This window comes from Chinchilla lanigera, unplaced genomic scaffold (genome assembly GCF_000276665.1).
Source record: "Chinchilla lanigera isolate Chin_1 unplaced genomic scaffold, ChiLan1.0 scaffold00003, whole genome shotgun sequence".
NCBI classification, from domain to species: Eukaryota; Metazoa; Chordata; class Mammalia; order Rodentia; family Chinchillidae; genus Chinchilla; species Chinchilla lanigera.
In genome coordinates, this window is record NW_004955404.1 from 33,786,100 (window position 1) to 33,804,562 (window position 18,463).

Genomic DNA, 18,463 nt, shown 5'->3' on the forward strand with positions numbered 1-18,463 from the left:
AGATATAAAATAGTTTGTGGCTTGGATACTCCATTCTTAATCATGCTTTTTGAAAAGCAGAGGTTTTAAATTTTGATTGTGATTACTATGTCACTTTTTCTTTTATGGCAATCTTCCAGTGCTCTGTTTAAAAAATTTTTTTTTGGAACCAGAAATCGAACTCAGGACCTAGAGCTTGCCAGGAGCTTGCCAGGTAGGCACCATGCCACTGAGCTATATCCCCGGCCCATATTTTAAAATCTTAACCTGTTATGAGTTGCAGAGATGCCTACATTTTCTGCTGAAGGTTTATAGATTTAGCCATTACATTTAGGCCTTATTTCAAATTGTTATTGGTGAACTGAGGTTCATTTCCATAAACATGTTCAGTTTTTTATTACCATTTATTGAACCAACTTTCCTTTTCCAGTTTATTAGTTTGTTGCCTTTATTAAAAATCAAATAACTATGAACGGATGTGTTTCTAAGTTCTCTAAGTCTGCTTCATTCTTTCTTGACACAAGTGCTACAAGCTATCTTAAGACTGTAGCACATTGTAAAGCCAGGAAGTGTACGTTTTCTGCTTTGTCCTTTGTTCAAGTTTGCTTTGGCTATTCTATGTCTTCTGTCTTTCCATATAAATAAAATACAAAAGAACCTGCTGGTATTATGAATAGGATGAGAGCTAATTTGTAGGATTCATGACAAAGGAAGTTTCCTTACTGTTAGTAATATTTTGTGGTTTTTTTGTTTTGGCAGGGTTAAACTTATTCCTAAGTATTCTGTGGATTGTTTTTCTTTTGGTGGTAGTGGGGATCGAACCCATAACCTTCACAATGAGTCATATTCTTTGCTCTTTTTCACATTTCATTTCTGACACAAGATCTCTCTAAATTGCCCATGTTGGGCGTGAACTTGTGGTCCTCATCCCTTAGGCTTCCACAGTGCTGGGATTATAGGCATGTACCACCTGGCCTGGCTTACTTTTTATATTTATGTTTCTAATTGCTTCTAGTAAAGTTTTGTGCAATGATCTTGTATTTTACTTAGCTAACTTACAGCTTTAGTGGTTGTTTTGCATTCTAAGATAGTTTTTTTCTTTCTGATTTTCTTCCCTTTTTTTTTAGTGGTACTGGGGATCAAATCCAAAGGCTTGTATATTGCAGGCAAGTGTTCTACCATTGAGCTATATCTCCATTCTTGTATCTTTTTTTTATGCTAAATATTTCATTGATTAGGGAATCAAATACAGTGTTTAATATGTCATGAACAAAGAAACCCTTGCTTCATTCTTTTATTTATTTTTAAAATTAATTTTATTGGCATACATTTGACATACACGGAGATTACATTCATCATAGGGAATTTGTACCTTCATATACTATATCTTGCTTCTTTTCTTCCCCATTCCTCTCCCTTCCATGGTTTCCACTTTTTTCTTCTATTCATTTTTTTCCTTTTCCCTTCCTTTGTTCCCCTTTCCATTTGAACATTTTCTTCCTACTTCCCAGTATCATTAATTTTGATCCTTATTTGTGCTTTTGGTTTCTCACACAAGAGAAACCATGTGATATTTAAACATGTGTGTCCCATTTATTTCACTCAAAAATATGGGCTCAAGATGCACCCATTTACCTAAAAATGTCTCAAGTTTATCCTTACTTATAGCAGAGTAGTACTCCATTGTATATAAAAACCACATTTTCTTTATCCATTCATCTGATGGTGGGCATCTGGGCTGTTTCCAAGGTTTAGCTCTTACAAGTTGTGCTGCTATATCAGTGTGTATGTATTACTATGGTATGATGCTTTTAGCTGTTTTGGGAAGATATCAAGAAAAGGAACAGCTGAGTTGAATGACACCTATAGTTTCAGTTTTTTGAGGAGTCTCCATACTGATTTCCATATCGGCTTTACCGATTTACACTCCCACCAACAGTGGGGAAGGGTTCCTTTCCCCCCATAGCCTCACAAGTATTTGTTGTTGGTTGATCTTCATTCTTTTAATATTAAAGCATTCAATAAAATATTAGTCATAGGTTACAGCTCTTGTAATTAGATTGAAGAAGTTTCCTACTATTACTAATCTGTCTAGACAAAGAGACATGTAAGTTTGGAGTTAGGAAACAGTATGGAACTTTAAAAATAGTATGACATGCAAGAGTATGGCAAGGATGAAAACTAAAAGGGTAAGAGTCTCATCAGAAAAGTCATACTAAGGAATTGAACTTTATGTTGTTTTAATAAAGACCTCAGAGAAGCAGGTACTGTATATCATATGATCACATCTGTATTTTATAGGGATATTTTGATTCCACTGACAACACTGAAGTTAGGTTTGGAACTGACTGCAGTTGTCAAGACACTGATGGTGGAAATGGAAAATAAGAAAATAAGAATGAAATAAAACTTTTCTTTAAATATAATCCTTACATGAAAATGTGTCCCTAATTAGAGTCTTATCTAGATTCAGATTTAATTTAAATCAAAATTTAGGCTCACTTTTATAAGAATGCCAGAGTGTGGTGGAGCACCCCAATAATCCCAGCACTTGGGAGCCTGAGGCAGGAGGATTGCTACAAGAGGGACAGTTTGGGCTACAAAGTGAGTTCAAGGCCAGCCTGAACTGATCTGCATAGCGGAACCCTGTCTCAAAAAGAACAAAAAACAAAAAAAAAATCACAGTGATTTCTTGAGTTTTGAAAATAAACAATGTACTTCTGCAAATATCACATTTACCAGTAATAGGTTAATTTAAAAATGCCCCTCAAAACTAGGGACAAGATAGGAAGAGAGCATAAGAGGAGGAAAAAGAAATAGAAATTAAGGGTTAAAGATTACAAAGCAGTGCAACCAATGAATTTCTGTATTTCCAGATTCATTCAAGTATCACTTCTCTTCTTCGATATTCCTTGCCTTCAATGATCTCATCTCTATTTCCACCAAGAGCTGCATTACCAGGTGCTTACAGCTCCTGGTGCTTTAATTAGTTGTTAATATGTTGTGTTTCTAGACTAGACTAAGAACCCTTACAAGGCAAGAATTCTTTGTGTGAATTCTATATCCCTACTCCCAAACAGATAGAAATTTTTAATACTTGTTGAATGAGTGAATTAAATAAAACAGATCATATTTAACCTATTTTTTCTTGATTACAACTGCTCAAGATGAACATGAACGAATATTTAAAATACAGAATATTCCTTAAAAATGGGCACCAATTGTATTTTTAAAAAATATATATCAAAGTACTTTGGATGCCACGTTCCTTTTGCTGCTCAGAAGAGACTATCTGGAGGACTAAGGAGAGAGAAAGGGGAGACTTACTTTCCGCAGTCTGCATTATTATTTCATCAAGTTCTTTTTCCAATTTCTCATAAATGTCTAGTCTTGCTTGATGTTCCGAGTTCTGCGCCTGAAGTTCAGTAATGCGTTTTTCAGAAGAGGCTTGGAGACTGTAAAATTCTTTAGTCAAAACCTAATAGTGAAAGAAAATAATTACAGAATTAAGAACCAAAGAACTTCCTTAAGACAAAAAGATGATACTATGATCTATTTAGGCCTCTTTTCTTTTTAATTATTTAAATATTAAGAGAAAGTAGCTCAATTAAGATGACTAATGAGAAAATAAAATACATTTATTTCTCAGGTAAATAATGAATTTTATGAAGTACTTTATCATTACTGTATGAGCTAAATAAAAATGAATATAAAACTCTACAATAGTTAACCGAGTAAGGTTAGCATTTGCTTGTTAGAATTCAAAAACTGTAATTTCATACTTACCTGGAGGTCATTTATCCAGCAATCACAGCTATTCAAGAAAGGCTTACAAAACATTGTGTAAAAACGATATACTCATAACGGGCCCTTCAGTCTTCCATCAGAGCTTGTTAAATCTACCCTTTCCATGGTTTCAATAACATTTTTGGTTTTCTGAAGTCATAAATTCAGAGCAGCCAATCAAAAGGCAAATGTGAACTTCTGCTTAGGGCAATGTGAGAAAATGTCTTTGTAAAGAAAGAAAGGATTAAAAAGTATGAAAAAGAGATGCAAAAGGCAGGGAAATTGGAGCCCTTTTGTGCAATAGAAAAAATGTCCTACATTCGTCAATGGTAACTCAATGCATGAAACACTATGATTATAATAAATTGGCTGAAAAAGAAGATACTTCAAAGAGAAGATGCTTCTCATGATGAAGGAACATTTGAATAAATTCCAATTATTCAGTAAGTTTACTTACAAGCACTGACTCAGTTATGAAGTGTTACTACATCTGTCCTAACCCAGCATAAGTAATATTATTTCTTTTTTTTTTGGTAACACTGTTTTTCTGAGAGGCAACAATATCATGGTTAAGACTATGACTTAGAATTAGAAAGATTTGGATTTCAATAAAGGTTTGATCCTTACTAGCAGTGATCTTACACAATTAGTTCCTTTTTCTATTTTTTTTATGTTAAAAAATAAAAGAAAACATGTTAACAAACACACATACATTTACAAAATAACACAAGAGAATACCAGGAATACTGAAATTCAGACAAGGTGATAGGAAATTAACAATGGCTGTTGTATTACATATTGATTTCTTCAAAGGGTTAGTCAGGAAAACATATATAGACATGTAAGATTGATCAAATAATTAATCATTAACTGTTCCTTTCAATAAAACAATAGAAGTCAGTAGTACAACTATGTTAGTTATCCTGTATATACATATAAACATAATTTTCCCCTTCTTTTTTTTCCCTCATCCCAATTGCTCTTTACTTTTTTTTTATTTTAAAAAATAAAAGAATGAAAACATATTAACAAACACACATATATTTACCAAATAACACAAGAACAGTACAAGCAATACTGAAATTCAGACAAGGTGATAGGAAATCAACAATGGCTGTTGTATTACATATTGATTTCTTTAAAGTGGTTACTCAGGAAAACAAATAGAGACACATAAGATTGGTCAAATAATTAATCATTAGCTGTTCCTTTCAATAAAGTGATAGAAGTCAGTAATACAACTATGTTAGCTATCCTGTATATACATATAAACATAATTTTCCCCTTCTTTCTCTTCTCTTTTCCCTCATCCCAGTTGTTCTTTACTTTTGAGCACTTTTATTTCACAATGTCCATCATATCTCCCAATCTTATTCACTCTTCCAGGTTCCCTCACCAGTGAGATAATATGCTGTCTACACATGCGGGTCTGATTTATTTCACCCATGAGCATGGTCTCCAGCTGTGACCATCTACCTATAAAAGCCCTGAATTTATCCTTCTCCATACCTGAGCAATATTCCACTATATAAAAACACCACAACTCCTCTATCTATTCCTCAGTGGGTGGGCATTTGTGTTTCTTCCACTATTCAGCCACTACAAATTGAGCTGCCACAAACATGGGTGCACACACATCACTGTGATATGATGTTTTCAGTTCTCTTGGGAAAATACCCAGCAGGGGAACAGCTGTGCCAAATGGGACCTCTAGACCCAGTCTGCTGAGGAACCTCCAAACTGATCTCCACAGTGGTTTCACCAATCTGCATTCCTACAAGCAATGGAGAAGAGTTCCCATTTCTCACTAGCATTTGTTACTGGCTGATTTCCTAATGACAGCCACCCACTCTGGGTTGAGATGAAATCTCTGTGTTCCAATGTGCATTTCTCCAATGACCAATGATGTTGAACATTTTCTTGTGTATTTATTTGCCACCTGCATTTCCTTGTCTGAGAAGTGTATATTCATCTGAGATGCCCATTTCTGGACTCAGTCTTTCAGTCTGGGAGGGCTGATGTTTCCCAATTCTCTACATGTTCCAGATAGAAGTCCTCTGTCTGAGGGACAGTCAGCTAAAATCTTTTCCCAATCTGTGGGTTCTCTTTTTACTCTGCTGGTGATTTCCTCAGATGTGTAAAAACCTTTCAGCAGGATGAGATCCCAGTTATTCTTTAAAGTATTTCCCATGTGGTTTGGTTTTTGTTCATGAACTCTCTGCCCACCTCTACATCTTCAAAATTTTTACCTATCTTCTCTTGCAATAGATTTAGCGTTTCTGTTTTAATATTGAGATCTGTGATCTATTTTGACTTGAGTTTGGTGCATGGTGATAGTCTTGGGTCTATTTTCAGTCTTCGGCAAATGGCAGGCCAGTTTTTCCAGCACCATCATCCATCGAAGACACTATCTTTCTTCCATGGAACTTGTTTGGCCCCTCTGTCAAAGATTAGGTGGCTGAGTGTGTTTGTGGCCATGGCTGTTCCTGTATATGTATTGTTGGATTTTGTTTCTTAATCCACTCTGCCAGTATGTTTCTTTTGACTGGGGAATTGAGACCATTTACATTAATGGTTATAACTGATATGTGTTGGGTTATCTTTGTCATGTTATTTACTTGCAGTTTGTCTCCTATGTTTTCTCTCTGTTTAATTGCTTGCTTTGCTTGAGGGTTCCTTTCTATTGTTGTTCTTGAAATTGTGGTCATTTTTTCCTCTGTCTAGAATATCTTTTAGTACTCTTTGTAAGGTTGTTTTGGCACTCATAAAATTCTTCAGCTGTTCTTTGTCGTGGAAATATTTTATTTCTCCATTAAATCTGAAGAATAGTTTTGTAGGATACATCAATCGATCAGAAGCTGTTTTGTCTCAGGACCTGTTAACACTTCATTCCAAGCTCTTCTCGATTGGATGGTTTGTGTTGAGGAATCTGCTGTGATTCTGATGGGCTTTCTTTTATAGGTGTTCTGTTTCTTTTCTCTAGTGGCTTTTAATATTCTGTCCTTTTGCTGTATGTCTGGGATCTTGATTATTATATGTCTGGGTGTAGTTTTATTTTGGTCATGACTAGTTGGAGTTCTATATGCTTCACTTACCTATACATCAGAATCTTTTTCCATGCTTGAGAAATTTTCTGCTATTATTTCTGCAAATATTTTCTTTATGTCATTTGTGTTGTCTCCTGTCATTTTGTTGACTCCTACTAGTCTAACATTATTTCTCTTTGCCTCATCTTGCAACTGTTGAATTGATTTTTCCTGGTTCGTTGTTAATTTTAAGATATCCTTTCTTTCGTGATTGTTAGCTGCCATGCTGTCTTCAAGAACTGAAATCCTATCTTCGGCTTCATTCAAGCGGTTTTGCCAGCTTTCAGTGGAAGTTTTCATTTCCTGGATATCCCTCTGAATCTGTTTCATGCATTGTAGTTTACTCCTGTATTTTTCATTTAATGTTTCTATCAGTGTCCTATGCTCATCTACTTTTTTATGTATGTCTTCTTTAGATGTGTTGAGCAATTCTTTCATTATTCTTGGCATTTCATTTCTTATCTGAGACATTATTTCTGATCTGATGTCTTCTATGGCCTGATGGAGTTGTTTTTTTTAGTTCTATTGCAATCATTTCAGCCATTTCAAGTGTGTGTTTACCAAGTTCTCCTATGTTAGTGTCTCCTGGACTTGTTCTGGGTGGGGTGGAGTTCTGAGATTGCATTTTAGTCCTTTGTCTTGTCATGTTTGGTGCCGGAGGCAGAATACTCAGTCTCCCTCTTCCCTGGCAGCTCGGCAAAGGTCGCAAGCATCCCTAGTTAATACCTCAGGCAGCTCAGAGCACACATAGCGAAGGCCCAAACATGAACCCCGGTGTTAGTGGTTCGCTGGTCTTCTGAGCCAGTATCTCGTGGCTGCACTCAGTTCCTTTTTCTAGACCTTCCTTACAAAACCATTGGACGAGATAAATGAGATGATAAATTTATAGTATTATAGTGCTTGGGAGATTATGTAGAACACTGAAAGTGTTAAAAAGCAATATATTAGGCTAAGAAATATAATTACAAGAATTTTGTATGAAATAGCTCATGGAAATAGAGCTCCCCTGATTCAATTATCCAGAATTCTCTATCTCTACTGAGAACAACTTATTTTCTCTAATGATTATGTGCTGTCTGTGATGTTGGAAAAAAAAATAGAAGATAAAGAAGACCAAACTAATTCTTAACTGGCAGAAATTAGAATTTAATTTTCCTGAACTCATCCTGTGTCATTTCCTTCAATTTTCACCAAAACTTACCCCAAAGGTAAACAAAGCATTACCCTTTACCCTCAAAATACAGTCCTCTGGACAGTTGCAAAGAAATAACATGGGAATAATACTTTTAGGATGATTTCTAGCATTTCTTACTGGATCAGAAAAACATAATTCATTGTTTTAGTATTTGTTCTTTATTCATGCTGGCTAGGAATGTGATTTTTAGAATCTCATTATATTGGGGTATAATTTAAAAAGAATCTCCAGGCTGATAACACTTTTTAATTCAACTTTCAAGACAAAGTCAGGCATCATGGAATGTGCTTGTATGCCCAGCACTCTGGGAAGCTGGGCTTAGAAGGTAACAAGTTCAAGACCAACCCAGACAACTTAGTGAGACTCGGAGTTAAAATTTAAAAACGAGGTGGAGGTAGGGGTAGGGATGTAGCTCAGTGTGAAGGCTGTAGGTTTAACTGTCAGTAGAGACAGACAGAAAATGAATCAGTACATCTTAAATCACTATTTTCAGTCTTTTCCTCTGTATTTCACTCTCCCCAACTAAAATAACAAAGAAAAATTGCAGAAATGAACATCTAAAGAGATAAAAAGTAAAAATGTTGAAGATGGTATATTTCATAAAGCATTATTTTAAGAAGAGATTTTAAAATATCAAACTGAGAGATACAGTTAAAAATCTTTTCATAACATGGAGGAGAGAATTTCAGGAACTTGTGATTTGGGGATTCTCTTTTACTATGGATTTGTCTCAATGTCTGCTGGGAATAAATTCATTACTGTTTCTGGAAAGCCTAAGAAGAACTAGATTACTGAACCTAAAGGTAGACTTACATTAAAGATTCTTTAGGAATAACCAATGTAGGTGTTTAAACACGGAGGCATAAAGTATGTCAATTATACTTTATGAATTTATATATAAAGTTCTCACAGTAGGTCTTTTCTTCATTTAAAGGGTTTTTTTTCCTTTTTTTAAAAAATTAAATTGGACATTAGTTTTTTTTTTTTTTTTTTTTTTGGTACCAGGAATTGAACTTAGGACCTTGTGCTTACCAGGCAGGTGCTTATGCCACTGAGCTATATCACCAGCCCCCTTTAAAGGGTTTATTAACTAAATAATAATATAAAAATATAGGTCAATAATTGCTTTAAAAAAGACAAATATATAAAGCTGGCATTTCCACAGATTTTGCCAATTAATAATTAAGCAAAATAAAATACATCATCCTGAAGTTATAAATCAATAAGAATTCTGAGTGCAAGTCATGTAAAATCCCATAACTTTAACCTGTCATGAAATGATTTCTAACTCCATTATAAATAAAAACCATCCATAATTCCAAGAAAGAAAAATTTTTATTCTTTTTTTTTTGGTCTTTTTGAGACAGGGTCTCACTATGCAGTTCAGGCTGGCCTTGAACTCACTTTGTAGCCCCGGCTGGCCTCAAACTCAAAACAATTCTCCTGCCTCAGCCTACTCAGTGCTGGGATTACGGGGGTGTGCCACCATGCCCAGCAAGAAGATTTTTAAAAACGGAACTATATTAGTCCCAACTGAACCATGCATTCATCATTAAATGTTTATCAAGCATCTACCATTAGAGAAACATTATGTTAGGCATTGGAAACACAATGATAGATGAATATAATTCCTGCCATTCGAAGAGTTAGTTTAACAGAGGCAAAAATTCTCCCTGAAATTCTGGATTTATCATCCAGAGATTTTGGGTCATACCATTTTTACAAGAGTGTTTGTCTACAAAAGACCTTTAAGCAAATGAATGTAATAATTACTAGCTACCTGCATCCACAGACTTAAGTGGACAGACCTGTGGGAGAGTGGTTTTTAAACTGCAAGTTACAGCGTTTAGGAGGTTTGGTTAGCAACCAATAAAAAGGGAAGGTTTGGAAAACATCAGCACCATAACTACTGTTTGTGTTACAAAGTACTGTTTTGTAAAATGTCTTCAGAACTACAGCAAGAAAAGTGCTTCTCTGCCTTTTGATATAAATAGCTTCTCTCGCCCATCACTTTCATCCCAGGCCTGAGACACATTCTTAAGCACAGTGATTCAACGTGAAAAGGAAAAGGCACTTTGCTAGGAATTATGCAAGTTAAGCTACATCCTGCAGAAGACACACTTCAAACTGGAGCTAAATTGAGAAAGTCTAACTAAAAATGTATAGGAGAATCAGCTGCTATAGATCATCTGCAGCATATTCCTGAAAGGACAGGCAAAAGTTTTTACTGCTCACCACTTCGGTTTCCAAGCAATCACCATCTACAACTTTTGCCTAATATACATATACCCACTGATATTTTTATGTTTTTTTGTCAAGGCTTTGTTTTCTGAGACCCTTTATCTTGGTAATTTTACTTACTTTACTAATCAGAGTATTTTTCGGAAGTGTAATGTTTCAGGGATTTTGTAATAACTATTAATGCTTGAAGACTGTGGTGGTTAAAGACTATGGGTCAAGCCAGGCTAGTCAGGTCTGAATTCTAATTCCAGTAGTTTGGGTACTTACTAGTTGTGTGACTAAGTGACTTAACTTCTCTAAGGAAAAAAAAAAATATAAAGCTCACCCATAGCCTATCTGTTAATCAATAACAACTACTATTACTTTGGTACCAGCAATTGAAGTCAGAACCTTGTGCATGCCAGGCAGGCGCAGGAGCCACTGAGCTACATCCCTGGCCTACAACTAGTATTAACTTTATGGTATTTCTTCAAAATCTGCCTCCATACATTTTAAAAAAAACTTAACGCACGCGGTTGTGGCTACTTTCATCTAACATTACGATAACAGTAAATTTTACATGTTCCTATGTGGTCATAAAATATCAGCTGGAACCTCCCCTAAAACAACTCCTTTTCATGGGACTTTACAGTTTTCAGTTCTTTGCTGTAATACTGCAATGAGTATCTGTGCATGAAGCTTTTACGTATTTAAGACATATCCTTACAAATACACATTGCCCAACTGTTTTTCAAAACCAATACACTCTTTTTTTTTTTCTTTTTTCTTTTTGAGACAGGGCCTTGCTATTATGTAGTTCAGGCTGGCCTTGAACTCACTATTTAGCCCAGGCTGGTCTCAAACTCATAGCATCCTCCTGCCTCAGTCTCCTGAGTGCTGGGATTATAGGTGTGCTCTACCACATCTAGCAATACACTCATTTAGAATGTACAAATCAAAGTAGTTTTGAGAGGATAGTTGAATGGAAATGGTTAAAAAGCACTTTGATACTGACTATATATATAGCACATGTATTTCCAGATTATACAAATAGCTGTGTTGTACAGTATTTACCCTATAATTGCTTTACATTATAATTTGGAGAAAATGCTTTAATACTTGACAAATTTTAAATTGGAAAAGGCTTTTAATTGGCTAATTTAGTTTCTCTGACTCTTAGTTTCTGTTTAATAACCTACAGTTATATATTGATGCTCATAGTTACCTTTTGGGAAGGAAAACTTTAATTTTCCTTGCATTTCTTTTTTATTATTTTTTAATTTTTTATTATTTTTTCCCTGCTTTTTTTAACTGTACTAAAATGAAAATTCTATAGTTTGGAAAGAGAACATTTTGAGAATTTTTAATGGATGTTAAGAATAAATGGGTGCTTCATTTGTCAAGGCTTTGTTTTCTGAGACCCTTTATCTTGGTAATTTTACTTACTTTACTAATCAGAGTATTAGTATAGAGAGCCTTATTATAGAGAGCCAGAGTACATCCCTGGCCTACAACTAGTATTAACTTTATGGTATTTCTTCAAAATCTGCCTCCATACATTTTAAAAAAAACAACGCACGCGGTTAAGTGCGTCAAACAGGCTCTCTATAATAAGGTATGAGGCAGCTGCTATTATTATTTCTCCTTGGCAAAATGAGTAATTTCTCCAGAGAGCAGTGACCAGCTGGGATTCACACCTTAGGTTTGCTAACCTGGACACCCGTTGGTCTATTCACTGTCCGAAACTACTATAAGAAATCCTACCAGACAGAAAAGAAAGTCTATTTAATGATAAAACAAAAGAGAAAACTATTTTAAGAAACTCATTACTGCCCAACAGTGAAGACATATGGGATCTTGTCAACTGGCTAGCATGCACTCTAATATATCGTAAGAGCCATCTGCCATTCACCTGCCATTTGTAGCTAATTAAATTTAGGCTTAATTTAATTAAGACTAACTAAAGTAAGAAATTTCATCAGTTGCACTAGTCACATTTTCAGTGCTAAATAATCACATGTGGGCAGTGGCTACTGACTAGATAGTGTAGAAGTAGAACACGGCCATTACAGAATGTTCTATTAAAAGCCCAGCTCAAACTGTTAGTTTCCTGCAGAGAGAAATAATTTCTTACTGAAGCTGTGTGAGTAATGAGATGCAGCACAGTGCTCATCACCTAGTAGGTGCCCAGTTAGAAACCACTGAATCCCTTCAACTCACCTGAGAACAGGTCAGACCCTGGCAAGGACCTGGAAATACACCATCACTAAGAAGTCCAGCTGAGCGTGGTGGCACGCGCCTGTAATCCTAGCCCCAGCACTCGGGAGGCTGAGGTAGGAGGATTACCATGAGTTCAAGGCCAGCCTGGGCTATGTAGTGAGTTCTGGACCAGCCTGAACTACACAGCAAGACCCTACCTAAAAAAAAAAAAGTCCAGGTCTTGTCACCCCAGAACTTACTGGGCTGTGGGACAATGATGAAAATGCAAGTGACTCATAATTAACCCATGTATGTAAGAACTTTAAATAATCTGATAGATTTCTTTCAAATCTTTTTGTGACATACATTGATGGGTTTTACTGAATGTGTAACCCATAGTCAAGACTGTGGTGATGATGTAATTGCATCCCTCATTCAGTGTTTCTTTTCTCTAGTTTTTAGTGTTTTTTTGAGACAGGGTCTCATTATGTATTCCAACCTGGCCTTGAACTCACTATGTAGCCCAGACTGGCCTCAAACTCATGGCAATCTACCTGTATCAGCCTCCCGAGTGCTGGGATCACAGGCGTGTACCACCACGCCTGGCTTCATTCAGTGTTCCTGGTAAGCATTTACCAAATCTAAAATAGTCAAGAACATGACTATCTATATTCAACCACATAAGAGGAGGCACCACAAAATGTACAGTCTATAATGTGTAAAAACAAAAACTTAACTGTCGAATATTTTAAGTTACTTTCAATTTTTACTACAATAAACAATGTGATGTACATCATCAACAGAAATCTTTATAAGTATGCCTTATTATATTTCCTAAGGTAAAATTCCCTTAACTAAAATTACTAGATTAATTTTCTGGGCCTTTAACACAGACTACTGTGTTATTCTATGAAAGAGCTATTCTACTCCACCCCTTTTCTCCCTCTCTTTGGTAATGCAGACTGAACTCAGGTAGCATGAAACTACAGTCTCAGTCTTTTTTATTTTTTAGTTTAAGATAGGGTCTCATTCAGTACTCAGGCTGGGCTTGTACTTGAACTCCTGCCTCCGCCTAATGAGTAGCAGGGATTACAGGCATGTGTCACCAAGCTTAGAAGAGCTATTCCATTTCCTTCCTTCCTTCCTTTTTTTTTGTTTTTCTTTTTTCAGACAATGTCTCACTATGTAGTCCAGGCTGGCCTTTAACTCACTATGTAGCACAAGCTGGCCTCAAACCTGTGGCCAATTTTCTTGCCCCAGCCTCCTGAGAGCTGGGATTACAGGTGTGCACAACCATTCCCAGCTTCCATTTTCTGACTACATGAGATTTCCTATTTGAGGTACTCTTGCTGTTATGTTAAAAAAAATGCAGACCTATATGAAAGTAAAACATAGAAGTTTATATTTCTACCTATTTATCTAGAAGAGGTAGACATATCCTCTTGGTAAGAGATTTGTATTTATGTGTGGTGTGTGTGGGAGGCGACACTGGAGGAATTTAACTCGGAGTACTGGGTTTTTTATTTTGAGACGTGGTCTAAGTCGCCCAGGTTGGCCTAGAAGTTGCCTTCCTCCTATCTCAGCCTCCCTACTAGCTGCAATTAAAGGTCTGTGGTAGCATGACTGGCAAGAGACCTTTTAAAATTAAAGACATAGGCCCTTTGTCACATATAACACAAATATTATTTTTCATTGTCAATTTGCCTTTACATTATTTACACTTTTTAACATAGTTTTTATTTTTCTTGTATTTCTTTGCTTTAATCAATAGATTAACAGATTAACTTCAAAACTGATATAAAGTAAACTCTATCTGTATTTACTTCTAATAGTTTTATAATTTCATATATACATTCAGTTTAGTAACTCCTGTGACTTTCATTTTGTCGTATGTCATGAAGTATGGCTCCAACTATATTCTCTAAATGCTCAAATGATTATCAAAGCACCATTTATTGTTCAATCTATATTTTCCTCACTAATTTGATCTTTACTATAAATAAATTAAGTTTATATAAATATGTTTTAGGGGTTTTAAATCTTCTACTATTTATGGACTCTTTTGTGTTTTAATTATTCTTGCATCAGGAGACTTTTTTTTCTTTTTGAGACAGGGTCTCACTATGTAATTCAGGCTGGTCTTAAACTCATTATGTAGCCCAGACTAGCTTCGAAATCACAGTGATCCTCCTGCCTCAGCCTCCTGATTGCTAGGACTACAGTATGTACCACCACGTCTGGCCAGAATGCATTTCAAAATATGATTTTTATTTCCTTTATTTCTTTCAAAAAATCTTCTTTAAAAATATTGGCTACTCTTTATTTTTCCTTCCAGTGATACTACAGAATTAAAATGTAGTAAGCTGTTAGCATCTGATTACAAAGGAACGTATAAAGTTACTTGAGGAAAACTGGAAAGAGGAATACTGAGGATTCCCTCTCCCAGAAAGACTAAGTCTCATAGTAAAGATCTATAGATTTTTGAAGTACAGATTACACTGTTCTTAAAAGCATTCAAAATAATTGTATCATTTTGGTGACAGTTGTGAATAAAGTGTTTATCCAGTCTTTATCTTCTAACAACCCCAGTCCTTTGTAGTAATGCATTTTTCTGAAATCCATGTATTTCCTTTTTTTTGTTTTTTTTGTGAGGTCAATGTGAGGTGCTCCAGGACACGAGAAGCTCTACATACACTGTAGGGAGCTTACATGCGATGCTAATATTGAAAGAGCACTGTAATAGTACCTCTAGTTTCTTCTGATACTTTTCACATTCCAACTGACACTGGGTGAGATTCCTTGAAGTTTCCTCCTGCAGAAGTTGAACGCGCTCACTTTCAAAAGACTTTAATTTACTTTGATGGAGAAATTCTGCTACCTTGCTTTCTGTACTCAGCTGTAGTTCTCTGTACCTGAAAGAAGAACAGTTATGAGCTTCTAAGTAAGCAATCTAGATGATTTATATAAACGTAAAGCTAACATCTACTTTTTCCATAACTTCTTATCATGTAGTTAATAATTGATATGCATTCAGCAAACTTCTACAAATAATTTAGATAGGCATATATAGGAAAATGTGTAAGTTTACGGAACATAACATACCAATTAACTTCCTCATTCTACTCTCATCGTTCAAAAATAATTATTGCATATCATTTTATGAGACGTTTAAGATAAGAATAGAGCACATTTCAGTTACATTGCTAAAGTGATTTGATTTTTACACTTTTCAGAGGCCTTCTTAAATTTACAGGGTTGTCTTAAGATTTCTACTTCATTCTAATTCTAAATAAAATTAGATGGAGAAAAAAGGCATAAAATACATATACTCAAGTGCAAATTCTTGTAAAATAAAATTTTAAGTTAGCAAATATATCTATGTGGATAGTACAGAGAAACAATGTACAAACTGTGAAGATAAATACGACACTGGAAATAGCATATTATAACAGATAAAGAACATTCTGTTCATCCCATATGAATAACTGATAATAAAAATTTCTACCAAACATATAATAAATTTGAAAATATTTCAGCCGATTGTGTTTTAACAGAAAGCAAAACAAAGACACATTATATCTTTTCAGGAAGGTATTACAAACCCAGAATAATGCTGTCTATATGCTGACATTCATTTATTCAGATATTTATTGAGCTGGTCATTATACAAGGAAATGGGCATTATACCTCCACACAGATATAATGTGTCTGTGTTTTGCTTTTTGTTAAAACACAATAAGCTGAAATACTTACAAGATGTAGTCATTTATATGTTCACTGGAAATTTCTTTTTCCTCTTAAAGAACTTAAAAGTTTTCTGAAGAAGGCAGGCAGAAAAATATGAATAAAAAATTGATCGAGTATGGTGTTTCCATTAAAGTAATGTTCCAGGTTCATTGGAAAGATACAGAAGAGAGACCGCACTCGGTTTGTGTAGCCGCGTGTGTGTGCGTGCAAGGTGAGGCGGCACACAGAGGATGGGAGAAGAAACAAGAGTATGTGCAGGTGAAGGAAGCAAAAGGCACAATCTGCTTCATCTGTGGGATCTCATTTAATCCTGACAACAGCCCTGCAGGTATTTTAAAAATGAGGAAGACGAGGCTCAGAAATGTCAAATAATTTAGGAGGAACAAGCTGCTCATAAACATGACATTCGTTTTCAAATCCGGTTGTAAGTTTACAGCCATGGTTCTCCCATTATGAAATGATATTGGTAACTGATATTCTGAAGGTAAGATAAACTTTAAGATGCTTTTCCACAGGTCATTTCATTTTTGTGACAATAACAGTAAAAGCACTGAACACAAGCATTAAATAATTGCTACAGGGTACTTTATTCTTGCTAAAAGTATCTAACATTCAGGATGGCGGAAGTTCCATACAAGGCTATTACAAATTACTTGATATATAACAAGGCCATATCAGCTTTGATATTTTTAACCTTTTTTTATGAAATTGTGGCATTAATTATGAAAAAAGTTCTTACAATTTCATTAAAGGGCTGGGGATTTAGCTCACCGGCAAAGCGCCTGCCTAGCAAGCGCAAGGTCGTGAGTTCAGTTCCCAGTACCGGAGAAAAACCAAAAAAAGAAAAGGATGAATGTTTTGGGGCTGGGGATTTAGCTCAGGGGCAAAGCACCTGCCTGGCAAGGTCATGAGTTCGGTTCCCGGTACCGGAGAAAAACCAAAAAAAAAAAATAAAAAAATTTTAAAAAAAGAACAATTTCATTAAAAACTTTATAAGGAGAAGCAAACACTGATAAATTTGTAATGAGACATACCATAGACCTCACCCTTTTGAAATGTGTAACTAAGTAGTTTTAAATGTATTCACAATGCTGTGCAACATCACACACTGATATTTTTATCAGCCTAAAAACACCTCGTGTCCATTATCCTCTATGCCCTGGACTGGCAGACACTAATGTCCTTTGTGTCTCTGTGGGTTTGCTTACTTTGAACATTTTATAAATGGAATTATAAAATATGTGGGTTTTTTTTTTTTTTTGGTACCAGGAATCAAACTCAGGACCTTGTGCTTGCCAGGCAGGCGCTTGTGCTACTGAGCTATATCCCCAGCCCCTAATATGTAGCCTTTTGATATTTTCCATGCTCATGTTTAACTTGAATCAGCACTTCTTTCTTTTTATGGTTGAGTAATATGCTAATGCATGGAGATACCACATGTTTATTCATTCATCAGCTGGTGGACGTTTGAGTTGTTTCTACTCCTTTGGGTAATATGAATACAGTAATGACACTATGTACATTTGTGTACAAGTTTTTGTGCAAACATGCTTGCACTTTTCTGGCTATATACCAGGAATACAAGTGGTATATGGACATTCTATTAACGTTTTGAGGAACTGATGCATTGTTTTCCAGTGTGTTTGCACCCCACTTTATAATCCCTCCAACAATAATGAAGATGCTGATTTATCCCTATCTTTATCAGTACTGCTTTTATGATTATGATCATTCTAATGGATGTGAAGTGGTTAAAATTCTTTTACTCCTAATAATTTACTAATTCAACATTTTACAAATATAGAAATATCAGTAATTCTTGGGGCAAATTGTTTTACCACAAATATAAATAAATAAAATGTGGGAAATCAAGATCTTCTCTGTATACTAAACTATTGGACACTCACAGATAAAAATCCTGAAATAAATGCTAAATATGTTACTTAGAACTGACACTGATCTTCAAGATACCTTATTTTAAAAAGATTAAACTGAAAAGTTTGCCTTTCAGTGGGCTCAGGACATTGTGGGTGCTTCCGATATCTATGTCAACACCAAACGGGCTATGAAAGATAGCTCTAAGCATCACCTGTTCTGACTCACAGTTGGAACCTGATAGTTAATTTTTAGCACAAACATTCTTTTTTTTATATTGAAACCAGCAGCAGGCAATATTTAGACATTCAGAAGACAGTATAGGAATTTAACAAGAGTTAAACACTGACCTAGAAGACAGTCATCTCTTAGAAAT

General features: G+C 35.3%; 1 protein-coding gene across 4 annotated transcripts in view; it reads right to left on the minus strand.

Moving 5' to 3' along the window:
• Nucleotides 1–18,463, minus strand: part of Pibf1 (progesterone immunomodulatory binding factor 1) — a 183,720-nt gene that overhangs the window by 72,197 nt on the left and 93,060 nt on the right. For all 4 annotated transcript variants that reach the window (XM_013516628.1, XM_005374185.2, XM_005374186.2 and 1 more), the window contains exons 11-12: nucleotides 15,212–15,377; nucleotides 3,307–3,457 (exon numbers count right to left, since the gene is read on the minus strand). In XM_013516628.1, coding sequence (XP_013372082.1) covers nucleotides 3,307–3,457; nucleotides 15,212–15,377 — 317 coding nt within the window. The remainder of the gene's footprint in view (nucleotides 1–3,306; nucleotides 3,458–15,211; nucleotides 15,378–18,463) is intronic.